The sequence below is a fragment of the Patella vulgata genome, chromosome 6 (genome assembly GCF_932274485.2).
Source record: "Patella vulgata chromosome 6, xgPatVulg1.2, whole genome shotgun sequence".
NCBI lineage: Eukaryota > Metazoa > Mollusca > Gastropoda > Patellidae > Patella > Patella vulgata.
This window is the reverse complement of record NC_065884.2, coordinates 67024754-67043869: the sequence shown is the minus strand read 5'-3', so window position 1 is coordinate 67043869 and position 19116 is coordinate 67024754. Positions and strand designations below refer to the sequence as shown.

The following is a 19116-nucleotide window of genomic DNA, read 5'->3' as shown; positions in this document are numbered from 1 at the left end:
ACCATTATCTGAACGCGACCCCTCTAAGAACAAGGTCACTTTTTACTATGAAACATCATCATTATTTACAGATCAAAATGTTGTAATGGAAGACTAGGGAAACATTGTGAGCACGAGAGAAGAAAGACGACTGGCAATGTGGCAAGAGGTGTATAGATCAGAGATTCATATGCTTTTCATAATAACAAAGCTTTTTTTCAAAAATTTCAGAGTAGTCCCCCACGAAAAATGTTCCGTGACCCCCAAAATTCGGAACCCTGGGAATGGAGCAATAAACGCATACTTATGGAAACAGAGGAGTTCGCCATGACCACAAGAAAAGTGCTCCGTGATCCCAAGGTTTGGAACCCATGGAGTAGTGTAATAAACACATACTTATGGAAAATAGCTACATGTAGTTATATATTTCGGAGACGTTAAGAAGAGTATTCTCTCCCGTAATCAAGCGCGCCATTTATAAACCTTTAATTGGCTTCTACTAACGTTGGTATACTGATTTTTTTTTTTCTTAATTAAATGTTAGATAATCAACTTGAGTACATTTTTAGTTTGGATTAAAGTCTGAAAAGTTAAATACTGTCTTGAAAATACATGTCAGGGATTGGCGACTTGAATAGTTATTCTGACTAAGGAAAATTTTGTTACATTATTTCTGTTAACATTGCAGGCACAACATTACCGGGACACAGTTAATTATTGTTAGAACTTACAGTTACACAGTTTCATACAATTAATAAATTAGTTAATTAATTAGTATTATATCTCTACACAATGCACTATCATTTTCCTGTTAATTTTAATACAATAATTTCAAGTACAGCTCTGGGCCCCGTTTCTCAAAATCTTAACTAAAGATAAAATCCAAAGTTTAGTAGATACTTCAATTTTGATTGGCTAAGCACGAAAATGAATCGATTATTATCCAATCAAATTACTCAAATTTGGATTTTATCTTAGTTAAAATTTCGTGAAACAGGTCCCTGGTTTGATTAGTACAGTACATAGAATCCTTAAACAAATAAAATAAAATTTAAACAATAAAATAAAACTTTTAAAAAATCAAGATGTTAAATTTCCGTTTAAAGAAATTAAAATTTTGTTAAATTTGGGTAAAGGGAAGAACATCGCAAGCTAATAATTAATCTGAACTTTGAACCTCGTAGACCATACTGTTGATGAAAGCCAAATTCTTCTTGTGGGGGAGGGGGAATAGGTGGTGGAGGGGGGGCACTATATTGTGCATTCTGCAAACTAGCTGTAACAAAATTGAACATAAATAAATTAATTCAAACATTCAGAAAATCTTTGTCAAAAAAAAAAAAGTCAAAAATTTAATTATGTAAAATGGTTCGAATACTGTATATATATATATATATTGCTTTTTAAATAAAGATTATAATTTAAAAAAAAAAAAAATATATATGACCATGAAATAAAATATTTTTTTTTTATCCAATCCTAAAACTGACCCATCCCATATTTAAAACAAAACAAAACAAATATGTGTTCTAAAACAAAACAAAATATCAATTAAATAAAATAAAATAAAAAATAAATTTCCTTAGAAAACCTGCATCAATCAATATAAAAAATATAAAATTATATTATCTAAAGTATAATTAAGGAAGGACTTTTCCAGTAAGTCGAGAATGTATCAATGAATGTATAAACTGTGAGGCTTAACATCCTACTTTTCTGCACCAACTGGGCTAATGAAGACACGTATACACCAAGGGAGATTTTTGCCTGGAGCTTTCTCCCGTACTCTTCTCCTATTGCAACTGTCATTGTTGCACACCAACCTGTTCATTGGTAAATATTCTTTGTTTGCATTATCTGAAACCTTTTCCTGGTCAGGCCATCAGTTCTGAACCACAGAAAAGGGTAAAGTTCCAGAGGAATCAAACCCTGGACCTCCTAGCTAGTGGGCTAATCCCTGAAGCCACATTGGCTTCTAGTCCAGTGTGCAGGGTTGGATGGTTGAATGGTTAAACCGTATGTGCCTGTTGCATCATAAGGTTTGTCATTGAATCAACTGGTGTGGTTTTCGATTCCCTGGTTGTATGTGGCAAGGAATACGACCGCCTGTTCAACTTGTGGGTTTTCTCCCACTGCTAAAGACTCCTGCATGCAAGGGAATTATTGAAATAAAATTGAATCATATGGTAGTCCCAAAATGACCTAGTTTGTGTTGGGTGGATCTCTCTGTTTCCGTCTCTCTCTCCAGTGCAAAATATTAGAATGCTGCGGAGAGCGGTGGTGGAGGGGGGCAGGGATAATTCAGTGTACTAGAAATTGGATTAATTCAAAAATAACTTCTTGGGCAGAATGGTTACAACTGATGCAAGATTTCAAGACAATAAAGAAGTGAAAAAAATTAATAAATAAATCAAAATAACCAATAAAATGAAAATGTGATTAAAATAAAGTAAATGTATGAAAGTGTATTGTTTTTGGTACCTTCCTCGATGAGCTCCAGGTGGTCATCTGATGGATAGTCCTCTGGAACTTCAAACAATAACACAAAATGATGATTAATTAAAAAACAACAAATGATAACACGCAGATATGATAATACGAAAACAAAGAGACATTTCATCAAGTGGTACGTATTTAATGAATCACCAGGTAATACGCAGAACAACAAAGAGACATTTCATCAAGTAATAGGTATTTAATGAAATGCCCAGATAATACGGAGAACAACAGGGAGCCATTTCATCAAGTGATGGTATTTAATGAAATGTCCAGGTAAAAACTAATATGGAGAACAACAAAGAGACATTTCATCAAGTGATAGGTATTTAATGAAAAGTCCAGGTAATACGGAGAACAACAGGGAGCCATTTCATCAAGTGATGGTATTTAATGAAATGTCCAGGTAATAACTAATATGGAGAACAACAAAGAGACATTTCATCAAGTGATATGTATTTAATGAAATGCCCAGGTAATACGGAGAACAACAAAGAGACATTTCATCAAGTGACAGGTATTTAATGAAATGCCCAGGTAATACGGAGAACAACAAAGAGACATTTCATCAAGTAATAGGTATTTAATGAAATGCCCAGGTATATAGTAAAAACAACAAAAGGTAGGTGAAGATAAATATTGATTATGATTATAGAATGTATTTTGATTTGGTTAAAATCTCGGGATCCAATTTTAGGGAGTTTGAATTCCTTGTAAAATCAATCTGATTAAAACACAGAGATCCTATTTCATTTCGTTGATGCTATCTATTTTCATGGTGACTGTCTACAAGACAAAGCTTGCATTGACTGGAATAAGCGTTCCACGTAAGAACTAGAATGATTTTTGAATTATGAGTTCAGTGCAGGGTACTTCAGGACATTAGTTTATACCAGGAATTTATCCTAAACTAAAGGAGCTCCGAAATTCGAACTCAATCGTCATAATGGTGTAACGGTGATCTATTTAAACTTTTTTTTAAAATCAGATAAAAATTGTGACGTCTAGAAGGACCACTTGCTGAAAACATGATTTTTCTTTCAATTAGGGGCCATAATCCAGGATTTTATGGTCTGATATGCATGAATATCGACAGGAACCAAGATCAATGGGTTATAAACATGTATTTAAAGTTTCATTATAATTGGATAAAAATTGTGACCTCTAGAGGGACCACCCGCTAAAAATGTGATTTTTCGTTCAATTAGGGGTCATTATCCAGGAAGTTACAGTCCCATATGTGCGAATAACAACAGGAACCAAGATCAATGGGTTATAAACAAGTATTTCAAGTTTCATCAAAATCGGATAAAATTGTGATCTGTAGAGTATCCACAAGGGTGACGACAATATACATACACATAAAACTGTGGGCGTATAAAAAGTTACCATATTGACCAGTGACCAGTAACAATAGGGTTAAACATTTATTAAATTATTCAATGGACTGGAAATATACAGACACTAGTGAACAGATATTTAAACTTCTAAGAGGAATGTCAAATGAAATCAAATGTTCAATGTTTCTTTATAAAAATATTCACAACTTCACACAGCAAATCTAAATAATGGAGATTAATACCACAGCACGCATGAATATTAAATGATGAAAAAAATGAAACAATCGAAAGATTCATAAAATACTGGTGTTTAGAGAAAAAAAAAGATCGCAAATACCGATACAAACAAAACAAAATTCAGCTCAGTGTAGGATCTTGGAAAGGGATACCAATATTTGGAAGGGTATTTTAACACGATACAAATGAACTATGCAGGGAATTTCAGACTTCTTTCATCAAAATTCAAATAAAATGCCTCAATCTCACAAACCAATCAAAAACAATTTGCAACAACCATTTGCGTTAACTCTACCTCTAGCTAAAACGGTTCTACCGGCATTTCTATCTACATCTACGACGAGTGAAATAGGGGCTGGCTGACGCAATGACGCAGCAGGAATGTGATAAATTTGCGATGATTGCACTCTTGGTTGCATAGGTGGAGCTACCCATTGTTGTGGAGGTGGGGGCGTCGAATAAAATCGAGGAGGAGCTGAGTATTGTTTCGGAGCTGAATACTGTCTCGGAGCTATAAGAAAATTTGTATACCTGGTATTTATTTATAAAATTTCTCGATTAAAATTCATGAAAACTTCAGTTAAATTGAATAAGAAGCATTAATTATTATTATTGTACATTTTTACAGAGCACAACTTCCTCCATGACTAAGTGCTCACGTGGACTTTACAAAATATGGTTCAGAAATTAAATATAAAGAAAAAAATTAAATTTCTAAAAATAAATAATTTTTAATGAGAGTTAAAATTCATATTTGTTGATAAAATTACCAATGTTGATGGGAGTCCATAATAATTCAAAACTAACGGCAAAAGATGATAATGAAAATGATAGAACTACCACAATCTTATTTTTCAAGTATTAAACATTCAAGGAAGAAATCATCTACTTATATGAAAATCATAAGACCATATGACTGAGGCCATACAAAATAAAAATATTGTGGTTCTCAGACAAGTCTGGGGTTATTTGAGTGAAATTTTGCCCAGGCAGCGGCACTATGTGTACATGGGACTTTCGTCCCATCCTAACAACTAGACAGCTGTCCGTCTCAGGACCTCTTATCCTACACCAATGACAAGGGGAAACCACATGATTCTACGGAATACTGTTTATTACTGAGCATTGCTTGATAAAGAATGGGGGGTTGGATGGCCGAATGGTTAGCATGTGCACGCTGTATCATAAGGCCTGTCATTGAGTCAACTGGCCTGGTTTCGAAGCTCCGGTTGTACATGACGCCTGTCCAACCTCATGGGTTTTTTCCAGGTCCTCCGGTTTTCTCCCACTGCTAAAGACCCCTACGCATAAGCAAATTATTGAAATAAAATTAAACCATATGTTAGTCCCGACATGACCTAGTTTGTGTCGAGTGGATGTTAAACCCCATCTCTCTCTCTCTCTCTCTTGATAAAGACTAGAGAAACGTAGTCGAAACATCGCTCAGTAATAAACAGTAATTGGGACATGTATATTCCAGTTCAATAACTAAATGCCATTGAAACAGGATAATTAAATAAATCTAATAACAGAAAATTTAAAGAATTAAAATAAAACTGTGAATTCCTTAAATGATAATGTTTGAAAAATAAGATAACAGAATCTAATCAATGAGTCTACTAAGCATGTTAAATAAATCTAATCATTAAAAACAGTTCTTGGTCCTGAAGCAGTTCAGTATTCACTGTCAATATCAAAGCTTTTACTCAAATTCCTGTCAAATTTTCCCCCGAAATATTTTCTATCATCATCTAGAGTCATAAATGTTGATAGTCTGGTCAACAATTGTCTAAATTGTGATGGGTAACGAATTGATTTTTTTTGTAAACCCGGGCGTGAGACTTATGCGTCACTTGCGTGTGTTCGGCACTGTAGAAGACCACTGTGCTTGTATTATTTACAAAACTATCACCTGGTTTCTTGTTGCCGGTCTGCGAGATACCAAACCCTACAACCAGTGCAAGTCCAAAACATAGCCATACAGCTACAGCCTACTCTTATATCGAATTCCAACTGCCAAGGGTTCTTTTACTTGAACACCAGTGTGTACATGGGACCTCGGTTTTGGAATATAAACAAGTGAAATTTGAGTAAAAGCCAGTCATTGTTAATGAATAATATAAACAGACAGAATCAGGTGTAAATTATAGGTGAATATTTTACCTGCGATATGAAGTTGAGATAGATCGGGAGGTGGTGGGGGATAGTTCTCCACAGCATCTTTAGTATGTTCTGTTACACACTGTCTTACTTGTCCCACGGCATCTAATAACTACAATACACAATATAGGTGTAATAAGCTTACACAATACACAATATACATGTAATAAACTTACACAATATAGATGTAATAAAATGTAATAAATCTTCATACCTTGATTACAATTTTTAAACAATGAGAGAGAAAGAGAGAAATGGGGTTTAACGTTCACTCGACACAAACTAGGTTATTATGGGATTAACATATGGTTTAATTTTATTTCAATAATTCGCTTGCGCGTAGGGGTCTTTAGCAGTGGGAGGAAACCAGAGGACCCGGAGGACACCCACGAGGTTGGACAGGCGACCCTACTCCTTGTCATGTACAACCGGGATTCGAAAACACGCCAGTTGACTCAATGACAGGCCTTATGATACAGCACGCAGTGCGCACGTGCTAACCATTCGGCCATCCAACCCCCCTAAACAATATGAAATATAATTTTTTCGGACAAGAAATCTAATAGCATGTATAGAGAAACATCCTTGAAGTCTAGATCCGACAAATTAGCATTAGAGAATTCAATCTCAAAATCCCTATAAGATAGTCACATCGACTCCCCATTGGTAGAGTAAAGGTGTTCTAAAAATACATTATTAAATTACCTACATATCAGATGACCAATAAAGGCCCTGAGTTCACAAAGCATTCTCAGAATTTAAGAATTTACCGAAATTGTTTGCCTTATTTTTACTAAAATATAGCCCTTTATAAAACTTTTATTGTTTTAATATATCAAATACATCAATAAGAAACTATGTGCAAAGTTTAGTGCTTCTTGATAAAAGATATTTCTCATAAACAGTGATTGAAATTTGAGTAAATTCTTAACTTAAGTCTGAGAATGCTTTGTGAACTTGGGGCCAGATGATCAATAAAGAGAATCTGGGTACATATTAATTAAGAAATAAAACGGGGTTTAACGTCCTACAGTTTCTGTCCGACTGGGCTAATGGAGACTTGTTTTAATTAAGACACAATACTGAAGAATGTCTCGTCAAAATATTTAACTAAGCATTGAGTTAGATTTAAGATTGATTTAATGTTAAACTTACAGCTTGATTTGATTTCCTCCAATTAGCAGCTGCATTCGCATCTCGTGGATTCATGGCCAGATTTTTAGCATTCTGTAACATGGGTGCAATCGCTAAAATATGAAGAAATATAAAACATAATTAGACCAGTAAAAATGAAATGAAATGGGGTTTAATGCCCTGCTTTCTGCACTAGACCAGTCGCCATTTGACACACATGAATTTGAACCACACATGAAATCGACACACATGAATTCAAACCACTGCACCTGGACATTAAGTGAACCTTGAACTTTACAACTAGATTATCACTTAAGAGATTTTAGCTGGAAAATGAGAGACTTGGTATTGGCGATGATCGAGGAATCTGATAGGCTCTGAAGCTGGGTCAGTAGTGTTGAAATATTATGTGAAGGGCTTAATGTGCTAGCTCCCTACTTACTCACTATTCCACCAAGACACCCATTGTCAAATTTCTACCCATTTGTACTTACACTGTTTGAGATTTTGTGAAGCAGCATTCACTCGAGCCAAGAACTGTGGATCTTCGCTGTTCTCTGCCTCTTGTTGGGCAACTTGTAAAATACGATTGGCTCTTCGTGCGATGTCACCTGTGTTATTAACAATCTTGGGAACATCTCCCGATCGTATTCCCTCCTCAATTCTATCTGTATCTTTATTAATGGCTTCCTCTGTCAAAAACAAAACAAAATATTTCCATTAGTTTGCATCAATGACAAAATACAAAAGAAACAAGACAACTCAGTATTTCTATAGCAGGAAAAAAACCAAATATATGGAAACACAAAATTTAATAAATCTGAGAAAGTTTCCTAGTGGTTTGTTTATATAATGAGATATGTTCCGGAGACTAAACAAGGTCGGAAGCAAAGAGACCTCATTAATATCCCTCACATAACCTCGAATTACATGGTATAAACAGATCATCAACTATACTTTCAGGGTAATAAATTCAGCAGAGGAAAATATAATGGTGTTCAAAAGTAGAATTTTATTCATGTAGTTTTTGTTCCTCATTGAAACCAGTCTTAAAATGATCTAAAATGGGGTTTAACATCCTACTTTTCTGCTTGATCTGGACATTTGAAGACATGCCTAGGCCAAGCAGTGTGCTATGAAATGAAATGAAATGAGGTTTAATGTTCTACTGTTCTGCTCAGACTGGTCTAATGAAACGAAATGAAATGTGGTTTAACGTCCTACTGTTCTGCTCCTAAACTGGGTTATTGAAGACGGGCATACGCCATACAGTGTGCTATGAGGGAAATTTTGCCCGGGCAGTGGCGCTAAGGCCTACTTTAATATTGAATTTCAATTGCCGAGGGATTTTTTGACGTGCACGCCAAAGTGTACACAGGACCTCGGTTTTTCATCCCATCCAAACGACTAGACAGCTGTCCTTGTCAGGCCCTCCATCCTGCATCACTGACAAGGGGAAACCACGTCGGAAAATCTGAATGAACTTTCTCGTCCAATGCAGGGATCGAACACCCGACCTCCAGGCTAGCGAGCCACGTGATCCCCCCGTCTAATGAAGACCAGTGTGTGCTATAAGAGAAATATTGATTGAACAAGCTGTGCGTATACAGAATCTTAGTTGTTCCTGTCATTCTAACAACTCAACTGTGTTCCTTACCAGATTTGTCTCCAGGTAAAGAAATCAAACACTTACAACTTAAATGTTCATCATATCAAGATCTAGACAGATTTAGATAATATTACCTTCAGCTTTGATAAGTGCAGCTGAGTCTACAGCTTCATCTACCAGGAATCTCAGACGTTCCATATTATCAGTCCATTGTTTCTTAATGAGGTCAAAATGTTCCTGGGCTGCTTGATTACCAGGGTTACAGAATAATACCCTAGCCGCATTAATCACTTGGGGAGTTAAATCTTTGATCTAAATAAATAATATGGAAAATTATTACTGGAATTTTGTATAATCAAATCCGTTACAATGATAACTAATTTCTCTGTTTTTTGATCAATAGGGATATGTATATTGGGGAGAGAGAGAGAGAAATGGGGTTTAACGTCCACTTGACACAAACTAGGTCATCTCGGGACCAACATATAGTTTAATTTTATTTCAATAATTCGCTTGTGCGTAGGGGTCTTTAGCAGTCGGAGGAAACCGGAGGACCCGGAGAAAACCCACGAGGTTGGACAGGCGACCCTACTTCTTGTCACGTACACCCGGGGATTCGAAACCACGCCAGTTGACACAAATGACAGGCTTTATGATACAGCACGCACGTGCTAACCATTCGGCCATCCAACCCTCGTATAATGGGGAAGCAAAGATTCGGCTAAGAATGGGTATGTCTGCAAACCAGTTCATACTTCAGATCTATGATGTCTTGCTTTTGTGGCTTGGAACACCCTTATATTAGGGAGGGGGGAAGAGAGTTTAAAATCAACCCAACCTAGGTCATTTCGAGACTAACATATGGTACAATTTTATTTCAATAATTCACTTGCGCATAGAGGTTTTAGCAGTGGGAGGAAACCGGAGGACCTGGGAAAAACCCAAGAGGTTGGACAGACAAAACCACATCACTTGATGTAATGACAGACCTTATGATATAAAGCACATGTATCAGATCACTCGATCCCCCACCCCACCCCATCATAAGAAAGAACAAATTGAAATTCATTATAATGTATCATTAAGAGATCTATGCCAATAGTACCAACCTGTTTAGAATTAGCGAAGATTTCTTCAACCGTTTTCTTATTACGACATCCACCAGCTGTTGCAACCAGGGTGGCAGTATCGGCCAATTTACAGGCATGGGCTTGGAAGTTCCTAGCTCTGTCATCAAAGTTAGCGTCACGACCAGGTGTACCTGGTGGCGCCACGGCAGCTTCTGTTAATTGTTTTAATGGTGTTGAAATATCCGTGAAATCTTCAGCAACCTGTACAAGTACAAAATAAAACCCAATAAGTCTTAGTGGTTGAATAAAAGCAACCATTTAAAGTTGTCAATACTGGCTTAATCTTTGCTAAAATATACTCAAATCAATTATCTAGCATTTAATTAAGATACATTAGTTAAACATACATTATGCAAGAGCTAAATCTGTCTATTGCAGATCTTTCTTTAGGCCTGAAATGTTATCTAAATTATTAATTAGACATTAATTAACTTATCCAGACCATAATCAACTCTAGATGGCATCGCTAGCCTACGATCTTTAGTGGATTATGAGCCAATTTACTGCATAACTTTCCTTCACGATTTAACGATTAAATAGATAATTGAGACTATGCTGTTTATCGTACTGACTTTAGTAATGATGACCGAGGCTAGGCAGAAATTTCATTCGCTTAGTTTTAGGTTCATAGTGGATCAATTTGACTGAAATTTTCAGCAAATTGCCTTTACGTTATCTAGTTTTTAACTATTATAGTGAGAACTGCCAACTCGTTATCGAATCTCCCATAATGTATCTTTAAGAGTTTAATAAAGAGTTGGTCATTCTTGCTATAATAATTCAAAAATAGATGATAAAAAAGAAAATATTGAAAATTTCATTCAAATTACTTCATTCTCAGCCAAGTTATCATTGTTTGTAGTTTTGACAAGATGTGTGCACAGTGGTAACCAGGGTACTGGTATAATCGGGACTTAGCCTCCCTTTTTATGGCGAACTGTTTTAATCTAGTTAAAATCGCGAATATCCGATGCCATCGAGAGTCGATTATGGTTTTGTTTTGTTAATTAATGTCTAATTAATAGTTTATATAACATTTCAGGCCTAAAGAAAGACGTGTAATAGGCAGATTTACCTCTTGCATAATGTATGTTTAATATGATTAATACAATGACGTCATTATTAATGTGACGTCATAATGTATGTTTAAGAAAATAACCCCAAAATATAATCAGTAGTAAAACTGTCGTCTTGGATTCAATTGAATTAAAAAGAGACTGATGAAAATATTCAGATGATGAAGGTTTATAAACATGTCCTTTTTAATGCTTACAGATGATGCCAATGTTGACAGATGTTCAATTCAACATATCTGAATGGAACTTATCCATATCTGGACTGGTATACCTTTTACAGATTCATCTTTCATAATATAATTGATTTAAAAGCCCTTAAATGATATTCAGAAATGAAATTGGGTTTAACGTCCTACTGTTCTGCTCCTAAACTGGGCTAATGAAGACCGGCATACGCCATACAGTATGCTATGAGGGAAATTTTGCCCGGGCAGCGGCGCTACGGCCTACTCTTATATCGAATTCCAACTGCCAAGGGATCTTTTACGTGCACGCCAATATGTACATGGGACCTCGGTTTTTCGTCCCATTTGAACGACTAGACAGCTGTCCTTGTCAGGCCCTCCGTCCTGCATCACATTCAGAAACCTTAGGGTATTGTTGTTTATTGGCAAAAATGGGACAAGAAGCAAAAGTAATCCAGTACTCAAGTATTTATAGCATTTAGAACAAATAAAATGAAAGTAGTGATTTACCTGACTAACAAGAGCATCTCTTATTTTAATCTTCAGGTGTTGTAGTTTATCAGACATATGTCTGGCAACAGCAGCAGCTTGAGGACTATTTCCCTGAAAAACAAATATTAAAAAATATCATAAAACTATACATAACATGGCGTATAGAATTACTGTTTAACAGTAATTCCAAGGAAAGGAATTCCAAACAATGTTATTGTAGAAAAAGGAATTACAAAGGTGGGGGGGGGGGAGAGAGAGAGAGAAAGAGAAAGAGGAAAATGGGTTTAACATGCACTCGACACAAACTAAGTCATTTCGGGACTAACATATGGTTCAATTTTTAAAAAAAATAATTTGCTTGCACGTAGCGGTCTTTAGCAGTGAGAGGATACCGGACTACTTGGAGAAAACCCATGAGATTGGACAGGCAACCCTACTCCTTGTCCTGTAAAACTGGGGAATGGAAACCATGCGAGTTGACTCAATGACAGACCTTATGATATAACGTGTAGGTGCTAACCATTCGACCATCTAAACTCGAATTACAAATGATTGTAGCAATCTAATTGGCTGATATTCATCATCTATTGGACAATATTTACACCCAATCCTCATCGTTGAGGTTGGAACATAATAAACTACACTGCAAAACTTTCTTCTAGAAAATCCATGTGAAATCTTTCTGTTTGACGTCCACTGACAATTTGGAATATTTTCATACCTGGTTCTTTTTGCACATCTCTGAAAGCTGATTGGTTAGAATTTCAACCTCATCACACGATCTTAATAATTCTTGACGTTGTGGTCCACTACAGCATTGTGCAACCCTTCGACCTTCAGCTACAACCAATCGTGTGGCTTGCTCACCTATAATGAAATAAAATGGGGTTTAACGACCTACTTTTATTTTTCATCCGGGCTAATTGAGACAACAATATAAGCCACGCTGTGTGCTATAAGGTGAATTTAGCCTACCTCTATTTCAATTCTAATTGTCATGGGAGCTTTAAAATGTTACCACAGAGATTCGGTTTCTCCATCCTGCACAAACCAGAAGTGAGAGGGAGAGGTTTAACCTCACTCGACACAAACTAGGTCATTTCGGGACTAACACATGGTTAAATTTTATTTCAATAATTGGCTTGCGCGAAGGGTTCTATAGCTGTGGGAGGAAACCGGAGGACCAGAAGAAAACCCATGAGGGTGGACAGGCGACCCTACTCCTTGTCACGTACAACCGGAGAATTGAAACCATGCCAGTTGACTTAATGACAGACCTTATGATACAGCGCACGCGATAACCATTCGCCCATCTAACCCCATAAACCAGAATGGAAATACAGAGGAAGTTTTATGACCAACACAGGGATCAAACCCAGACCTTTTGGTTACTAACAGCAGCATTTTGTGTACATGAACGATGGGAAATGAAAATGAAATGAAATGGGGTTTAACATCCTACTGTTTTGCTACGACTCTCCTTTTCAGTCCCACCTTCCTGCACCACTGACAAGGGGAAACCACCTCGGCAAATCCTGATGAACTTTCTCGGCCAATGCAGGGAGCCAGCGTCTTCCTCTCTTAACCTCTGTGGCCCCCATGATGGAAAAAGTGGCATGTCCATATATTAACAGAGCCACTGTGACTCATATATCCAAGACTAGCAGACTGGATACACTTACCTAGACCATTGTCATTAATACCAGGATTAGCTAACCATTGCCGAGCTTGTTCAATCTTTCCGTCAACAGTTGGAGCTGGTTTACGAACACCACTTCTTTCTGTGTTCATAATACCACGATGTGTGAGGTTCTGTAAGGTGTCGAGTTTATTCTGTAGTTCTCTGGCTAGTCCAACAGCTTGGGGACTGTTACCCTGGAAATATAAATACATAATAATAAATATTTCTGTTATATATTGTCCACTTCTATTGTCTGCTTGATGTACATCATTTACAAAACCGAGAGAGAGAGAAATGGGGTTTAACATCCACTTGATACAAACTAGGTCATTTCGGGACTAACATATCGTTTAATTTTATTTCAATAATTCGCTTGCGCGTAGGCATCTTTAGCAATGGGGAAAAACAGGAGGACCTGGAGAAAACCCACAATTTTCAACCCTCCTCCTTGTCACATACAACCGGGGAATCGAAACCACGCCAGTTGACCCAATGACAGACCTTTTAACCATTTGGCCAAACCTGTGCCGGACAAAATGACAGGTACCAGTGGGTTTGTCTGAATTTGTACCTGACAATGTCTATGACAGGTGCTTTATTTCCAGGAATATTATTCAATTAGTTTTGTTCTTACCTTTCCTTGGATACGAAGTTCTGACAGAGCATTGGCCATTGATTCGCAGTCACCAACACATTTTAAAATGGTGTCACGATCTCCAGGGTTTGTGCAACGGTCGGCTATCTTTCTAGCATCTTCCAAAATATTACGAAGAGCTTTATCACCTGCAGAAATTAAAATAACATTAATTTCCTAAACTAAACCAATGAATTGCCCAGCCATTAACAGCCCAAGCTCTTGTATTCCAAAAACTATGTCACATTTGTTTCCATGGAAACAGAAAGATTAATAATTCCCAGAAATTGGTAATTAGCAAAAGCTGTATCATTTTCGCCCCAAAAAAGGGTCGATAAATGAACCTACATAACTTTGCCACAAAATAACCGTAGTAAAATCTTGAAAAAAATAATAAAGGCAAGTAGCGCCTAGCGGAGCGAGTTTTCTGGAACTGCAGTTTGAGTTTAAGAACTAGACACCCTGAATCAAAATCAGAATTGTGTGAACTCAGAACTCCGATTGGGTATTGCATCACCCCACCCAATGGCCAGTAAAAGTCCCAGATTTTGGCCACTTCAATTTGCGGGATGGAATAATTTTCATATTTTATATCCATTAAAATTTTATGTCTTTCATCCTTTAGCCAGTACCCAAAAAAATATTTGATGGTTGCCTGAAAAAAAATTGTTTTGCCCGACACCAGAGGGAAGGGGGCGGGGGTGCTCATTCGCTTATGATTTTGTCCATGAATGAAAAGAGTTTGCGAACCACAATATTTAAACATAACATACCAGCACTGCCAACTAAGGCTTTAGGATCTTTCAACCAATCTTGGGCATGTTGCATTTTACCTTCAATAGCATTCTGTAATTATAAATCAAAATACAAATTACATCAAAATACTGTTTTCATATTAAAACATTTTACAAAATAACAAAAACATATAATTTCTTATTTGGAAAGGAAACGAAATGAAATGGGATTTAACATCCTAATTTTATGCACTGACGGCTCAAACCCTTTTTCATTTCATATTTCATTTTGGAGATAAACATCTCCTGTTTGGCATTTAGAGGGGTGTTATTGTCCAATAGACATGTCCTGAGATCATTATATTTCAGAGATGTGTTTGGATAAAGGATGAAGTTTGAAAATAGTGTGATGGTCATTTGAGCAGAATATTTCCTGACGATATTATCAATAAAGACTTGAGTTGAGGAAGATGGTTGAGCACAAAATGAAAAAAGTACACTGTAATATTTATACGCAGGTATTCGCCTTGCTAAAACAGAGGGGTGTTATTGTCCAATCAACAGTGTCTTGAGCATGTTACAATTCTGATTATCAACAGTAGCGTAAATACAGGGACTAAGTGGCCTGGTATGAGATACAAGGCCTTGTAGGACACTGCTCGATCCAGAATTTTTTTTCAATCATACTGACATTTTCGACCATAAAATTACTCAAGTCGATACTTGGCGGTGAGAGTTGGCGTATGTCTAGGGTCCAGTGGTGCTATATTTTGGTTGGCCTCGTATCTGTTTTTCTCGCCCCACCTTGTCCTTGGGTAAATATACACAGACCTGGGAATAATGATTTTAGTTGTACCTAAAAACATTAGGGGCCTGTGATAGTCTAGTCGTTTGTGGAATCACAAGGTATGTCATTGAGTCAGCCTGTCAATAATAAATGAAATGAAATGAAGTTGAACGTCCTACTGTTCTACACCGACTGGGCTCAAGAATATGGGCATACACAATACAGTGTACTGTGAGGAAAATGCTCCTGAACAGAGGTGTTACAGCCTACTTTTATCTCGAAATCAAACTGCCATTTTGTTGATATAAGTTTATAATCGAAGTGTATATTTCACAAAATAATGTCAGTTTTACTGCCAACTTTTATAAAGAGATAATACAGTGTACTGTGAGGAAAATGCTGTCTGGACAGCGGCACTACAGCCTACTCTTATATCGAATTGTTGTTTATATAAGGTTATAGTGGAAGTGAACAATATTTCACAAAATAATGTCAGTTTTACTGCCAACTTTTATAAAGAGATAATTATTTACCTGAGCTTTCTTCATGACAGTTAAATCATCAGCATCCCATTCATCTTCATCATAAGTTGTCAATAACAACACACGGATAATCTCGTGTATTTCATCAGACATTTTACGGACAACATAATCACGATTATTCTGAGCTTCCGTAAAACCCTGATCTATGTAAAATGAAAAAAAAAATTGCCTTATTATGAATGTAGGATGAGAGAAAAGTGTTACTGTAAATATAATTTTTGACAAATCAAATTTGACACCTTCAGTAACAACCCCAAGATTTCCAGCAAGCTTCATCGCATTGAAAGATGAAATACCCAAATGTCTTGTTTTTTCGGCCTTGGGTTTGTGTGAGAGAGAGAGAAATGGGGTTTAACGTCCACTCGACACAAACTAGGTCATTTCGGGACTAACACATGGTTCAATTTTATTTCAATAATTCACTTGCACGTTGGGGTCTTTAGCAGTGGGAGGAAACCAGAGGACCCAGAGAAAACCCACAAGGTTGGACAGGCGACCCTACTCCTTGCCACCTTGGGTTTGTATCAAAATGTATGGTGGTAGTTGTTAAAATTAATTTTATAATAATAATAATAGTGCACTTTTAACGCGATAAAATTCCCATATACTAAGTATATGCTCATAGCGCTACAAAAAGTCTAATGACATTATGGTTTATGTGCTATAACAGTTTTATTTCTTATAGTATTCTTTAAACAGGTGTGTTTTTAATAAACTCTTGAATTGTAATAAGGTTGGTGCATCTTTAACTTCTGATGGTAGTTTATTCCAAAATGTTGCTGAGTTATACTGGAAAGATCGCTGTCCAGATAATCTTAATTTGACTTTTGGGACACAAACTAAGTTTTGGTTAGCCGATCGTAGTGTTCGGCTAGGATGATATTATGAGACAAATTCCGATTGATAACTTGGTATGGTTTGGTGAAAACACTGATATGTGAGTGAGAAGATTTTAAATTTCACACGGGCCTCCACTATGAGCCAGTGAAGTTCTCTAAGTACTGGATTTATATGTGCAGGTTTTCGTCACAGTTCTCGCTGTCGTGTTCATAGTCTGTTGCAGTCTATTTATTTGTTCTTTGGGCAAATTACCCAACAGACTGTTACAATAATCTAATCTTAATAGTACAAGGGATCGCACAATGTGGTAAGCAGCATCTCTTGGGATCAGATTTCTTATGGATCCTATGTTTTATGGAGGTGAAAGTGACAAGCACGATAAATGTTAGTGATACTGATATGTTGTTCCATTTATAAATATGAATCCAGGTGGACCCCAAGATTTTTCACTTTTTTCGAAAAAGTCAAATTAATTTTTATCTACTTACTGTTAGCCTTGGCAGTGATGAATATTTTGATACCACTAATTAGAACAGGTGTGAGATTTTTCACCTGATCCAGGGAACGTTTCAACATATCACGATGTACGATGTGCGTCAATTCTTCTTTACGGGCATCCACTTCCTTCATCATCTTCGTTATTACAGGACTTAAATTCTACAAAAATAACATGGTAAAAATAATATCAGCATTGCACTACAAAAATAATATTACTAATGCACTACAAAAATAATATTACTAATAATAATATTACTAATGCACTACAAAAATAATATTACTAATGCACTACAAAAATAATAATAGTAATGCAGTACAAAAAAAACCACGGTAAAATAATATTGGTTATGTACTTCAAGATATGAAATGGGGTTTAACATCTTAGTTCTGAAACAACATGGGTATTAGTATTAGTAACACTGATAGAGAGAGAGAGAGAGAGATGAGGTTTAACGTCCACTCGACACAAACTAGGTCATTTCTGGACTAGTAATACAGATTATAAGCCATGCAGAGAGATATTAGGGACATTTTTCCTTGGACAACAACACTACAGTGTACTCTTGTTTCGGTTTCACGGTCTGCCAATGGGACATGGTTTTTGGTCTCATCCATCTTGCATCACTGATAAGAGACACAAAACATTCCGTTGATTTCATTTTATTGAAGCTTTATTTTTAATACGAGTATCGGTATCAAGAAGTGAATATTGATATTACTATTTTCCCGTAATCGCCGACGATTATCGGCTATATTGATTTTTTTCGCCAGCCCTACTACAATGTACTCTTGTTTCAATTTCACGGGCTGCCAATGGGGTATGGGTTTCGGTCCAACCTATCTTGCATCACCGACAAGGGGGAAATTAGACTGGGAAATCCTAAGGAACTTTCTTGGCCCATGAAACTCTCACAGATTTAATACTACATGGTTTTTTTTGTTTTGTTGTGATATGACAAAATCTACAGTTGTATAAAACCCTCTTTGCATTATTTTAGCATTATAGAATCTCTCGCAAACTACAATATTGTGAAAGAGGAAACTCTAAAAGGAATATCAGTCCAAAAATTTTTCAATTCCGTTCAGTATCTACAAAGATTTCACAAATTGAAAATTCCATCGATCTTCAACCAAAATCGATATCAGTCTGGTATTATTTTATGCGATATGGATTTATTACTCACCTTTACAAATGTTACAAGATCTTCCATTCTCTCAACCACTTCTGTTATAGCTAAATATTCTAAAACATTTTTACACGTTCGAATAATCTTCCGCACCTCTGATTCATCAAAGGTTAATAATAAAGATGATGTTCCTTGTAAAATACCTGAAACACAATAATTTATAGGGATCAATAAATTATGATAATTTATTCTATATCAGAACTTTACTTCAATGTATATTAAAGTTCCTGAAGCATTTGCAAAATCAAGTAATCCATGGCTTAATCCAAGCTAAAGTGCAGTCAAATTGATGATTTAACATTTAATCAAAAAAGAGTGACAGAGAGAGAAATGAGGTTTAACGTCCACTCGACACAAACTGGATCATTTCGGGAC

The 19116-nt window shown here is 36.3% G+C and overlaps 1 protein-coding gene across 9 annotated transcripts in view; it reads right to left on the bottom strand.

Moving 5' to 3' along the window:
- LOC126824009 (vinculin) overlaps positions 1-19116 on the bottom strand; it is a 62733-nt gene that overhangs the window by 17147 nt on the left and 26470 nt on the right. For 3 of the 9 annotated variants that reach the window (XM_050553095.2, XM_050553093.2, XM_050553096.2), the window contains exons 4-19: positions 18739-18884; positions 17545-17713; positions 16208-16359; positions 14927-14999; positions 14154-14302; positions 13521-13713; positions 12560-12705; positions 11857-11949; positions 10065-10286; positions 9090-9267; positions 7841-8038; positions 7368-7459; positions 6216-6324; positions 4348-4563; positions 2461-2508; positions 1157-1255 (exon numbers count right to left, since the gene is read on the bottom strand). In XM_050553095.2, coding sequence (XP_050409052.1) covers positions 1157-1255; positions 2461-2508; positions 4348-4563; positions 6216-6324; positions 7368-7459; positions 7841-8038; positions 9090-9267; positions 10065-10286; positions 11857-11949; positions 12560-12705; positions 13521-13713; positions 14154-14302; positions 14927-14999; positions 16208-16359; positions 17545-17713; positions 18739-18884 — 2283 coding nt within the window. The remainder of the gene's footprint in view (positions 1-1156; positions 1256-2460; positions 2509-4347; positions 4564-6215; positions 6325-7367; positions 7460-7840; positions 8039-9089; positions 9268-10064; positions 10287-11856; positions 11950-12559; positions 12706-13520; positions 13714-14153; positions 14303-14926; positions 15000-16207; positions 16360-17544; positions 17714-18738; positions 18885-19116) is intronic. The other 6 variants (XM_050553098.2, XM_050553097.2, XM_050553099.2 and 3 more) reach the window with 6 other exon arrangements.